This window comes from Eumetopias jubatus, unplaced genomic scaffold, assembly GCF_037043125.1.
Source record: "Eumetopias jubatus isolate StellerSeaLion01/CBP00866 unplaced genomic scaffold, mEumJub1_p1.0 scaffold_17, whole genome shotgun sequence".
NCBI lineage: Eukaryota > Metazoa > Chordata > Mammalia > Carnivora > Otariidae > Eumetopias > Eumetopias jubatus.
This window is the reverse complement of record NW_028274823.1, coordinates 69965919-69978687: the sequence shown is the minus strand read 5'-3', so window position 1 is coordinate 69978687 and position 12769 is coordinate 69965919. Positions and strand designations below refer to the sequence as shown.

Sequence of the window (12769 nt, the reverse complement as noted above, 5' to 3'; positions counted from 1 at the left end):
ATTGGCATATGACAAAAGTGACTGGTTTGAGGTGTTGTAGGCAGAGGTCTCTCATTTTTTTTCTCAGATTTTAGTCCTTTGAAAAGTTTTTTAAAAGTGTGTGGAGTCTTTGGGCTAAGAGTGATTCTCACCATAGCTGCCCAGGCGACATAACGCACTTGCAGGAAGGAGCCCTTAATCAAGGCAGGGTTAACCACACCATTTCTTCTTTTGTTCTTCTGTACATTGTAATGTAGCAAAAAAAAATTTCATTCTTGACACCCAGATCCGAGGTGTCTTTTTCATATTAGATATAAATTAATCCAGAGGTCCAGAGCTCTACATTTCCAGAGTTATGAAAAATGCTCCACTGACTTCAAAAATATCTTGCATAATTAATAATCAGCTCGCCCCTAAGTTCAAACAAACAAGAATATCCAAGGCAAGAAAGAAGACGTAAACTGAGAGCTGGACCTATGACACACACACGCACGCTCTCTACACAGGTTCGGCAAATGAGAGGACTCATTCAGCTAATATAGCTTCTACTGCGGGTTCCCGGCCGGCGTCATACGAAACAGCAATACTTCTTCCACCAGGACTTGGAGAGGTTTTTCATTTTGTCTGGAGTCCTGCTTTTGGACTTCTTTGGCTGTTGCTGAGTGTCCGAGTACTGAATGCCCGCAACGATGGCCGCATCAAAGACCTCTTTGAGGTTTTTCTGAGTCAAGGCTGAACACTCAATGTAGGAGGCGGCTTTGATTTCCTCGGCACACAGCTTGGCCGCCTCTTCGGGCACGGGCTTCTCTTTGCATTTGTCCAGCTCGATAAGGACCTTGACGTCTTCTCTGAGATCCGACTGAGTTCCAACAAGGATGATGGGGGCTTTGGGACAGTGGCAGCGAATCTCTGGCACCCACTTCTCGCTGACGTTCTGGAAAGAGGAGGGGCTCACCACGCTGAAGCACAGAAGGAAGATGTCCGTGTTGGTGTAGCAGAGAGGCCTGAGTTTGTCAAACTCATCCTGCAACCAATTAAAGCACCCGAAAGTTAGCCTCTCAATCGATTCTCATCAGCAAAAAGACCATTTTACCATTTTTTTCCTTGAAAGGGTCTGGCAGGTCCGGTTATGGAAGGAAGGGCCAGTGCCTCGGAAAGCGATCCTGCCGCTTGCCAGCCCCACGAAACCTGCCCAGTGCATTCGATGTTCATCAGTGCTCACGGCCCTCTGGCAACTCACCACAGGAAAAGTACTTACAGTGGGTGAATGGCAGGAAGCAAATTTACTTTCTCCAGCCTTCAGCCTAGAGTACCCCAGATTTACTCTTTCAACTCTGGTACTTAGCTACACTTCTAGAATCAGGGTTAGCAGCCCATGGATCTCCAAGTCTCCGATCTGACCCCAGGGAATCCCAGTCTAACCCAGCTCCTCTCTTGAAGAATCCAGCCCTGCCCATTCTCGACAGCTGTGAGTGATGCCCACCTGGTCCCATCTGTGCTGCACACACTCAGGGCACGCACAGAGCACAGAGTAATGTCAATCAGACACAAGGACAGACCCAGAACTGGAGCTGAGGACCTCTGAGAGGCCACTCTCCTTAGCAATTCAGAGAGCCTATGCCTCTCAAAGTCACTTACAACAATGTGACTTACAATGTCACATTGGTTAATACATTCTCATTCTTGCTTGATATACCTCTTTCTTCTTGCTTGATCTCTTTTTCTCCCTCCTTTCTTCCTTTTCAAACTTCCTTTCCCCTTCCCTTTTCCCTGCAAACAGCAGGGACCTCCATGCAGCTTTGAGAAGATAACCAAGCATCATGCTGCTAAATACCTGCCAGAGTCATCCACTTGGCAGAGATGCGTGTTGGCCACCGGGCACTGTGCAGGGCCAGGGGAGTCAGCTGGGAACAGACAGACTTGGCCTCAGCCCTTGTAGAGATGTCGGCCTCCAAACCAGCATTTCTTCATAGTCCCCTGCAGTGCCCTATTCAATGAACTGAAAGCTTTCACTCAACTCTCTCATAGGAAAATATTTACAACATCTCATTCCTATTTAAAATTTCTATCTGTAGGGGCATCTGGCTGGCTCAGTCAGAAGACATACTACTCTTGATCTTGAGGCCTGTGAGTTCAAGCCCCACATGGGGTGTAGAGATTACTAAAAAGTAAATAAGTTAATTAATTAAACTTTTAAAAAATAAAAAAATAGAGTGAAATAACATTTCTATCTGTGGGTGCCAGCCTCACACACGTGTCCTGTGATAGATAACTTCCCAGTGGCATGAAAAAGTGAAACGCCATCCAGGTTTTCAGTATGCCGTTGGCATACTCTGATTATTTGCAAACTCCTATTTACATGCACAGTATCCTGCATCTGTGGCCAGCCGTTCTGGAGGTGTAAAGGAAACCTGGATCTGTTTTACTTGAAGGCACTTTCATCATTTCAGGCTCCACAGTTCAGTTGTAGGGCAACAACCAGCTAACAGTACAGAAGTCAACCAGCTCAAATGCTCAGGAACGAATCTGGCGTTTCGTCACTGCCGCCTGTCAGACTTCTATACACAGTGGTTAAAAAAGAACAACCTGGCTTTCTTAGTGCCAACTTTGTGCTGAAAGAATCGACATAGAAACTCCACCAGGTCAACGATGGCCCAGCAAAGATCTTGTAATAAAACATTCCCTCTGTTCTCAGAGGCCCCAGAGTAGCACAAAACGAGCCCCGCCTAAGGTCAGCTCCCTCAGGCAGCTGCAGCTCACTGTTAGAAGTCAGTCACCCTTGGCGGTGCCCTGCGAGCTGGGGTTGAATTACCAATAAAAAGAAAGGCAAGCGCAGGGGCTGGGCCTTGTGACAGGCCTTTGGAAATCCAGCTCCCCAGACCTCTTGAGATTCTGGCTAAAGGGTTCAGGGAGCCAAGCAGAAATCAAACCCTCCTCCTCACTGTCTGACCAGAAACCCTAGATATTTGCTGAGATCAACACAACATACATCTGCATGACGAGGCCAATTGGAATGTACCCTCCAGGAGAGGTGTTCTGAGGCCCAGTGATTTACATGCACCTGCCAGGTCTGCAGGGAAGACATACAGAATTCGGTCAGGGACAGGGCGTGGTGGACAGGCCACTGAATAGTAGTGCTGGTCAAGCTGCAACCTGAGTTTTTGTTTTTTTTAGCACAGAGATTTTTCCAAGTGCCTCATGGGTCAAAAGGCTGAGGAATTTTCAGCTTCTCCTGGCAATGCCACTGTGACCTCCTCCCATTTCAGTGACGGTCCCTTCTCTTATGCCAAAGGTATGTTCTCAACACAGTCCGCCTCTGATCTACTTTCACTTGAGTAAGACTGTGAGTCCAGTGTTAAAAACTCCCTTTAACATCTTCTATGCTCACCTACCTCCCTAACAAGAAAACCCAAAGACACAAAAAGCAATTTCTAGTTACTTATTCAGCCAGTAGAGCCATATTCTTGCTCTGAGCTTCCAGATGAAAAACCCGCATTTGGGCCCTGAGTTAGGGCTACCTGTGCTCACGCTCCCCTGGAGCTGGAAACAAGGTCGCACAAGTCACTTTAAGCCTATCCTGAGGACTGCCTGCAGGGCCAGGGGGGCGGGTGTTTCACTGGCTGAGTCATCATTAGGGAAATACAGCAGGTGTCAAATCAAGTCCCTTAAAAGGTTGTTTATCAGATCTGGACTAAGGAATAAGGAAGGTGGGAAAGAACTACCACTCTGACCAGCTTTGCTATTAGTCAAAATAAGTCCTAATGGATACTTGGAGAATAGGGGAAAAAAATAATCTTATCTTACCAGCTGTGTACTTTTCATAATTTTTGAGGTTGGTTTATGCATTCATTACATAATAAGGTATACTTTACTAACTAATACATCAGTTAAAAAATACAGTCAAACTCAATGAAAACATCACCGGGAGACCAGAAGAATAATTTCCAAATAAACTAAAGCTTACCAATTTGCACCAAAATCCTTTTATTTCCATAATTATAAACTTTTTTCATGAAAATATCTCCAAAATTATTCTTGCGCTTCCCCAGCTTTTAAAACAGACCATACTAAGGAAAAATCGACCTCTGCCTCAGTAATTCAGGATCATTTCTACAAAGTTTTTCTGATGATGGTCCTATGCCTCTTTCAAAACTGCCCAGTGGTTTTCTCCCCACACCCACCTGTCCCGCCCCCCAAGCCAACACTGCCTTCCTCCTTATGGCACTTCCCTGGTTTCTTTCACAAGTTCTACTAACTGGTTTATCTTCCCTACAGACTATAAGTCTTCTGAGGGGCAGGCCAGGACTTAAGGTTGCATTCCCCAGGACCCAGCACTTCGTTTTATGTATCCATTATAAACCGTGATTAAGCCCTATTCTGCACCAGGCACCATGTGGGCCCCTAGGCCTAGAACCCCAACTCAGGAAGCCGGGTCTGTGACAAGAGTCAACAGCTAACAGGAGAGCCCCATCAGTGGGCAGGGATGTGCTCTGAACTGCTTGCTCCTCCCCTCGAGGGTCCCCAGGAATTGTGCCTTCTGGGCTTCCTGTCTACGGTCTTACTCTTGGGCTATCCAGCTGCCCCTTCTGGCGTTAGCAGGAACGTCTATATTTATCCACGTGCAACTCTGACCCCATTTTAAAGATAAGAAAATCAGACATGTAGTAGGACAAAGGTTCTTACTTTATAAAAAGCAATTAAGCTTTCATGACAAATACCATGAGGGCATTCAGAAAGATTCAGTATTAGAAGAGCAGTGTTCTTTTGAGTTCTCTTTCCACAGGCAGGAAGATACCCAGTGCGTTTGCTTTTTTCTGCTGCCACTGAAGGGGAAACGGAGATGCTCCAGTGCAGAAGGGACAGGGCCACCACTAAGGCCACTCTGGCCACCGCCAAACCCGTGCTGAGCTGGGGACCAAAGCTGCCCAGTCTTGTGTCACCCTGAGTTTTGAAAAATAAACCTGTGAATTTGCTGTCCCAGGGTAGGCAAGCAGTTTGCATGAGGCACTTGGGAATGCTGGAAAGCGAGCTTCTTAAACACAGATGGTCATGTGACAACACCTCAGAAAGTGAGGTGGGCACTTTTATGTGCCTACAAAGGGCCCCTCAGCATTTGCTCTAACTCTAACAAGGACAGGAAAGACTGCATGTTGATGAACTGTCACTCTGACAGACTCAGGAGGTGGCACCCTGGGTTCACACAGAGAACAAGGAGACCTCAGTGACGAGCACCGTACCAAGGGACGACTGGCTGATGATGGGTCCCTGGAGCTTGTCGGGGAACATCCCAATCCCTGTCCCTCTGGGTCATCCAAGTGCTTGACCCTCAAGACAAGAATAAATGTTCACAATTTGGAAAGACTAAGTTCAGATTCATTCATTCCCCCAGCTCAGGAAACCTTCGACACTGTATCTCTGCTTCAAAGGATGGGGGTGGCCCTAGAGAGTCAAACCACAGCTCAGGGAGGGAAATACACCCACTGACAAACTCCATCTTTTTTGGGGGGGGTGCCTGGGTGGTGCAGTTGGCAGAGTGTCTGGCTCTTGGTTTCGGCTTGGGTCATGGTATCAGGGTTGTGGGATCGAGCCCCGTGTCCAGCTCCACACTGAGCGTGGAGTCTACTTAAGAGTCTCTCTCCCTCTCCCTCTCCCCCCTCCCTACTGTGCTCTTTTTCTCTCCCTCTAAAATAAATAAATAAAATCTTTTTCAAAAATCTCCATCTTTTTCTTGAGCACATTTAGTATTTGGCGTGTTGACCTCTAAGATAATGATTCTATCACCATCTTTCTCTGAGAAATGATCACAAAGCATCATTGATAATTTTTAATATAAACGAGACAGTAAATAAGATCAGAAACTCCTGTAAGAACTCCCGTTCTTGACCCTATTGTCCCCTTGCCCTGACCATGCAAAGCTGGGCCAAACCCTGTTTTAGGGGTGCAGAGCTATCTCCCTTCCCTGCCACCCTCTAAAAGGAGCAGGGCTGGGGCCACTTCACGAGCCTTTAGAATGACCCAGTTAGGGAGGGAGGTTATTCTGAGGCCCAAGGCCGGTTCCCTTCCCAGCCCTGAGCCGCGATGACCCACTAACCTGCCCAGCAGTGTCGCAGAGCTGGAGTCTCACAGGCCGCCCGTCCACAGACACCACAGCTGAAAAACAAGACGAAAGCAATGATCAGGGGGTGGGTGTCCTTTAACCCCTTTCAGGAAAATAATGCTTTCAGCTGCAACTCCCCTTCTCCCTCCAAACCCTTCAGCTATTCTGGGTCCCCTAATGAATTAAAGACTTGCCTAAAACAAGGAGGCCCCACCGAGGCATTTTCGTCTTCCAAACGTCCAGGGCTGGCAATTCACTGTATGGCCGGGGCTGAAGCTGCAAATCCCTGAGCCGTTTGAGGGCACCCGAGAAGGGCCTGCGCTTTTCGCTCAGCCCCGGAAAATTTATTTTCCTGTCACACTCGTTTCAAAAAACCCAAAACAACACTGGAGGGCCGGGGGGGGGGGGGGGGGGGGATGGGAACCAACCTTGCCGTTTTAACTCAGTGGAAAACCTCACAAATAATTCTGTTTTCCCTTGGGAAACGTTCCAAGGCTTCATGGTTTATCATAAAATTGTAGCTTGTTTTGAGAACATGAGCAAACACAGACAGCCTGCATTGTCCTGTTTATAGAAGAGGGCACTGCTTATCTCACCGCGTCAGCTCAAAGGGAGGGTTAACACAGAAAAGAAGGCCTGCCCACCTTTCCACTGGGATCGGGTACTGGGCAGGGGCCTGCATGGGAGCACAGCCGGGTTCTATCTGAATTAAGCACTCAGGTCCCTCTAAGTGCAACTTTCTAAGTTGCTTTTAATGTTTACACGAGTCAGCTGGGAGGGAAAAGGAGGAAAAAACAAAACCGTTTGGGTGTAAACCCATTAGTGTAGCAGTTTTATCAAGGGTACCTTTGAGGTGGAAGAGAGCAAGCCCTTGCCATCAGGCCCTTCTAAGAGGTCAAGAAGCATTGTTATTGTTATTGTTGTCCTTTAAAGAGCAGAGAGAGTGCTTCACTGTGGATTTTAACTTTTTAGTAAATTTCAAAACCACTTGAAAAATCCTTTATCTTTGTTTCCACCAAACCAAAAAACATAGCACACCATACATAAGGGCTGTAAATAGCTTAAAGAGACACTGAAGAGATACTAAGAAACAGAAACAGAGCCAACGGGGGAGATGGAAGAGGGAGCAGTGGGAGCAGGGAAGAGGGACGCAGAAGAAACCGCGTTTACTCTCCAGGTTTAATCCAGACCTAAGCCCTTAGTGCTCTTTTCACTAACTCAACTATGTTCTGCCGTCTCTGTGGCTCTTCAAAGTGGAGACGCCCCTTCCCTGTGAGGGAAGCCACCAAAAGGAAGGGACTGACTCTCAGGGCCACAGGTAATGGCACCTGCGCGTCACCTTCCCAGGGAAACTCGTCAGCAGCGCCAGCAACGTCGACCTGACGCAACTTTTCTACGCAGCAAACTGACCAGGCAACCTGAACTCGACCTGTTCGTTACTAAATTGCCGTATCATTTCTTTCTGCACAGGCTCCGTCTCCCGTACCCCGCCCCCTCCGCCGGGCTCCCCTCTTGGGGGCTCCCCGTCGCCCCGCGGTCCCTCAGGTGGCTCCGCGCCTGCCCCGTCCCCGAGGCTCGGGAAAGGTGCTGCGCTCCGCGCCGGGTCCGCTTCCCAGCTGGAGCCCGGCCGGCCCCGCAGCCTCCTCGGGGGCCCGCGACCCTCGCGCCGCGCTCCCTCCCCCACGCCCCGCACCCGGGCCGTCAGCACCGCGCCCGCGGACTGCGGCCACGCGCCCCGGCCCGAGAAGCGCCACCCCGCCCGGCTCACCCGAGAAGTTGTCGAAGGCGGTGGGGATGTACTCGGTGGGGTAGCCGTTGGTGGTGTAGCTCACCACCAGGCTGGTCTTGCCCACGGCGCCGTCGCCCACAAGCACGCACTTGACGCCGCGCCCCTCGGCACCGCCCGCGCGGCCCCGGCCCCCCGGCGCCCCGGGCCCGCGCCCCCCGCGCGCCCCGCGCTCCCGGCGCGGTGGAACGGGCGGCGCCTCGCAGCGGCCGGGAAATGCGGGGTCCCCCTGCTGCGGGGGCATCGGTGCGCGCCCTCGGGCGTGCAGGCGCGGGCGAGCAGGGCCCGGCCCGACCGCCCCTCAGTCCCGGAGCCCTCCGGGAGGGAAGAGCTGTCAGCGACCGCTGTGTGCGCGTGCCCGGCCCCCGAGAGCAGCGCTTCCAGGCCGCACGCTCCCAGACAAAGGCGGCCGGGGAGGGTCGCGGCTCTGGGCTCCGGCGGCGCCACCTGGCTCTGCTCCGCGCGGTCAGGGGACTGCGGGCCGAGCGCCGTGGAGCCCGAGCGCTCTGTCTCCTCCCGGCTTCCCGGCGACACGACGCGTGGGGGGGGGGGGGGTGGGCGGGGAGGGGAAAGAGGCGGGTCCGGCCCGGCCGCTCTGTCCCCGCGCCGAGGCCACAGCGCCCCCCGCCTGCGCGCCGGGCCCCTGCACCCGGGCCGGAGGCGGCGCTACGCCGGGCAGGAGCGGAGCCCGGACGCCGGCTCCCGGCCCGAACACGGGCTGCGGGGCGGTAGGAGGGGCCGCCAACACCCTCTCTGGGGATGGATCCCCAACGCCCGTGCTGGGGCGCGGCTCCTGCAGGAGCCGGGTGGCCGAGGGCAGCATCCTCCCCGGAGCCCGAAACCGACTCCACCGCCCGAGGGCCCGAAGCGGTTCGGCCTTGTTGCGCCCACGCTGGCGGGGAAGCCTGAGCTTCCTCCTGTTGTCCTCTCTCCCCATCTCCCCTTCTCGGTCGCAGCCTGTGCTCTGGAGCCCCTTGCTGGCCACAGTGCTCCACCCAAGGGGAAATGAAGTGTCTTGGGGACGTGTCTGCAGGAGACTGAATTAAAAAGCAAGTTTTTAAAGTCTACCTACAGCCCATCGTGTGATTTTTCTTCTAAAATAATTTATCCTCATAGCATTTAGGAGCAAAATGATGTCAGGTCCAGTGTTAATGCTCGTTTGGTATATGCTGTGAGCCAGCAAATTAATTTATAGACCCAATTTCTTCTTTTACTTAAATGTAACTTGGTGACATTAATATTAATGGGGCGGGGGGGGAGTTCCATTTACCTCTGATGTACTCTCTGCCTTCCTTCTACATTTAGCAAACAGTCCATTCAGAAAACAGCGAAGCCTCTCTGGGTCTAGTCAGGACACAAAGGCTCCTCAGGATTCACAGTGTGGTTTGAGCAGAGCACATACTACTATTAACATGAATACTGATGCTACAACAACAATAACAGTAACAGCAATAGCCAATACATATTGAGCCTTTATGTGCCAGACACTGTTGTAAGCACTCTGCCTGAACTAATTCCTTTAATCTTAATATTACTTATACCCATTTTACAGATGAGAAAATATCCGGCACAGACATATTGAAAAAGTGCTCAGGGTTCAGCAGCTCATAAATGGCAGTGACAAGATCCAAACCCACATAGTCTAGCTCCAGAGCCTAAGCTCTTTTTTTTTCTTTTCTTTTTTCTTCCAATTTTTTAATTTAAATTCCAGCTAGTTAACATACAGTGTAATATTAGTTTCAGGTGTAGAATTTAGTGATAAGAGACTAAGCTCTTAACCAATTTCCTGAAAGCAAAAATAAGCTGGTGTGATAAACTCGGACTTGGAAGTATGACCATGGTTGGAATGCAGAGGTGGATTTATCAAGAGGCTAGATGCATGAACCCAGGGCCCCTCACTTGCAGAGAACCCCTTCTAAGGCCTTAGGGGCCCTGGCAATGTGAATTGTAAATTTTGCAGAATAACACTTTTTTAAGATTATTTATTTATTTGAGAGAGAGCGAGAGCACAAGCAGCGGGGGAAGAGCAGAGTGAGAGGGAGGAGCAGACTCCCCACTGAGCAGAGAGCCCAAATCCCAGGACCCTGGGATCATGACCTGAGCTGAAGGCACATGCTTACCTGACTGAGCCACCCAGGCACCCCAAAATAACATATTTTTAACCACTACCAGTTCAGTCCACTGTCCCAACTCTAACTTCCCCTCATATTAAGTGGCTTTAAAGTGGCCATGGATTTTTTAACGGAGGAAAGTGAAGTTCGAGACACATTTTGTTTGGGATTAATGGATACAGAGTCAGGACTAGGGTGAGGTAAGGGTGGTGCCAAGGGAGCAAAATTTAGGGAGGCCAACCTTGCATTTGCGTGACCCTGAGAATGAGTGCCCCTTTACATTTTGAGCCTCAGGCACCTGGCCTGCTTCTCCCTAGCCCTGAGCCCATGGGATGTATTTATGTGGTTTTATAGTGCCTATGTCTAGGTGTACAAATGACTACCAGTGACTCACCTACTACCCTCTTGGTGTCGTGTTGGTGTCCACCTGAACTTTTCTACATTCCGCAGCACTGGAAGGGTTCCAGTAGCAAAGGAGTAACAACAGATTTTGAGACAGGCAGAGCCAGAAGCTAGTCTGTGGTGATTTTTTTACATCACAAAACACAGCATTGTGAGTGTTGAGTACTAGAGAGCGTTTGACTCTCTCCACTACACCTGGTCAAAATGGGAGTTCTCTCCTATCGGAAGTGTACTCTAAATGTAGCACAGACAATTACAAATGCATCATACATTTTTGGAGGAAATCACATGAAATAGAATAGATAGGACTTCCTATGTCTGTGAGGACAAAAACCTGTACCGGTATCACAAACAGCAAGTTCACCTAAATGTGAAGTGCTTTTCTAGTCCTCTCATGGAAGATGTATTACCAAATTACAAAATTGAAGAAGTGGTCAAAGGGTATGCAGCTAGGAGGAAAAGGGGAGATACTGTTCAAGGGGCACAAAGTTTCAGTTTCACAAGATAAATAAGTTCTGGAGATCTAATGTACAACCGTGTGACTATAGTTAACAACATTGTATCATATACTGGAAATTTGCTAAGAAGGTAGATCTTAAATTTCTCACCCCACACACACACCACACAAAGGCAACTATGTGAGGTGATGAATAATGTTAATTGCCTTGAGGGGGGTGAATATTTCACAATGTATCTATGTATCAAATTATCAAGTTGTATACCTTTGATATACACAATTTTTAATTGTCAACTATTCCTCAGTAAAATTGGAAGAAAAGGGTATGCGGCTAAAAAATGTCAGAAAACAGTGTAGGGAGGTGTGTCAGGCAGTTTTTTAAATGTTTTCTTGTGGATTTTTCTTGGAGTTTATGGTACTTGTTGGCCTTTTAAATTTTATAGCTTGTGATGCATTTCTTATTTCGAATAAATATTTATTTTTGTACCTAATTGTCTAATTGGTATTCTTTCTCTTAAAGAAGGCCCTCAAATTTAATAAGCTTTTAGGCTGTACAAAATTTTGCTCTGCCCCTACATCTGGTCATGTTAGTTTTTGTATCCTTCTTACTCTGCTTTACTCCCTTTAAAAAAATAGTTTTATTCAATTTATTTAAACTGAAAAAATTTTCACCCATTTCTCCCACCCCACCCCACCCCCACCTCTTGCAACTACCAATCTGTTCTCTGTATCTGGGATCTTGTTTGTTTTTTGTTTGTTTGGGTTTGTTTGTTTGTTTAGATTCTACATATAAGTGAGGTCATACAATATTTGTCTTTCTCTGTCTGACTTATTTCACTTAGCGAAATGCCCTCAAAGTCCACCCATGTTGTCACAAATGACAAGATTTCATTCTTTTCCATGGTTGAGTAATATTCCATTGTGTGTATATATAACACATTTTCTTTATCCATTCATCCGTCGAGGGGCACCTAAGCTGCTTCCATGTCTCCATTATTATAAATAATGCCGCAATGAATATGGAGGCACAGATATCTTTTTGAATCAGTGTTTTCATTTTCTTTGGACAAACACTCACCGGTAAGATTGCTGGATCATATGGTAGTTCTATAATTTTTTGAGGAAACTCCGTATTGTTTCCATAATGGCTGCACCAATTTACAATCCCACCAAATAGTGTACAAGGGTTCCCTTTTCTCCAAATCCTTACCAATGCTTGTTATTTCTTGTCTTTTTGAAATAGTCATTCTAACAGGTGTGAGATGGTATCTCACTGTGGTTTTGATTACATTTTCCTGATGACTAATGATATTGAGCATCTTATTATGTACTGTTGGTCATCCATACATTTTTTGGAAAAATGTTTGTTGAGATTTCCTGCCTATTTTTAATTGGATTATTTGAGGTTTTTTGCTACTGAGTTGTAGGAGTTCTTTATATATTTTGGGTGTTAGCCCCTTATCACATAGATGATTCTCAATTATTTTCTCCCATTCTGTAGGCTGCATTGTCATTTGGTTGATGGTTTCCTTTGCTGTGCAGAAGCTTTTTAGTGGTACTCCTTTTTTGTATGCTGTGCCTTATGTTGAATATTGTCCCATCCCCACTCATTTTGACCCATCTTTCTAGATTCAGCTTAATAAACTTCCTGCAGCCCTATCAAAAATACCCAGAAACCTCAGTGTCAAAAAAAAAAAAGTACCCAGAACTAATTCTTCCCATATTTATAAGAATCTTCTGCAGGTGATTCAGGAAAGCAGGCTCCACACCACACCATGTATTTCATTCCAGACCGAAAATAGAGAGATAGCCTGGAGCAGCAGAATGCCGACTGAGGTCAGGCACTGCAAGAGGCCCCTCAAAGTGTGTGGCTCCAAATTGAACGATATATTTTTGTTTGTTTGTTTGTTTACTGTCTGTTTCCTCTCACAAGTGCA

At 48.1% G+C, this 12769-nt stretch overlaps 1 protein-coding gene across 1 annotated transcript; it reads right to left on the bottom strand.

Moving 5' to 3' along the window:
* Window positions 1-547: 547 nt before the first annotated feature.
* On the bottom strand, window positions 548-8106 carry LOC114203236 (rho-related GTP-binding protein RhoU). Its single transcript, XM_028096622.2, has 3 exons — window positions 7845-8106; window positions 6071-6129; window positions 548-1003 (listed from the first exon to the last, which is right to left on the bottom strand). The coding sequence occupies exons 1-3, from the start codon at window positions 8104-8106 to the stop codon at window positions 548-550; spliced, it is 777 nt and encodes a 258-aa protein (XP_027952423.2).
* Window positions 8107-12769: the final 4663 nt, after the last annotated feature.

Coding starts and splice junctions, on each gene's coding strand:
- LOC114203236 (XM_028096622.2), bottom strand. CDS start 8,106: ATGCCCCCGCAGCAGGGGGACCCCGCATTTCCCGGCCGCTGCGAGGCG. Junction 6,130..7,844: donor CGCCTTCGACAACTTCTCGG/GTGAGCCGGGCG, acceptor CTTGTTTTTCAG/CTGTGGTGTCTGTGGACGGG. Junction 1,004..6,070: donor TCTGCGACACTGCTGGGCAG/GTTAGTGGGTCA, acceptor AATTGGTTGCAG/GATGAGTTTGACAAACTCAG.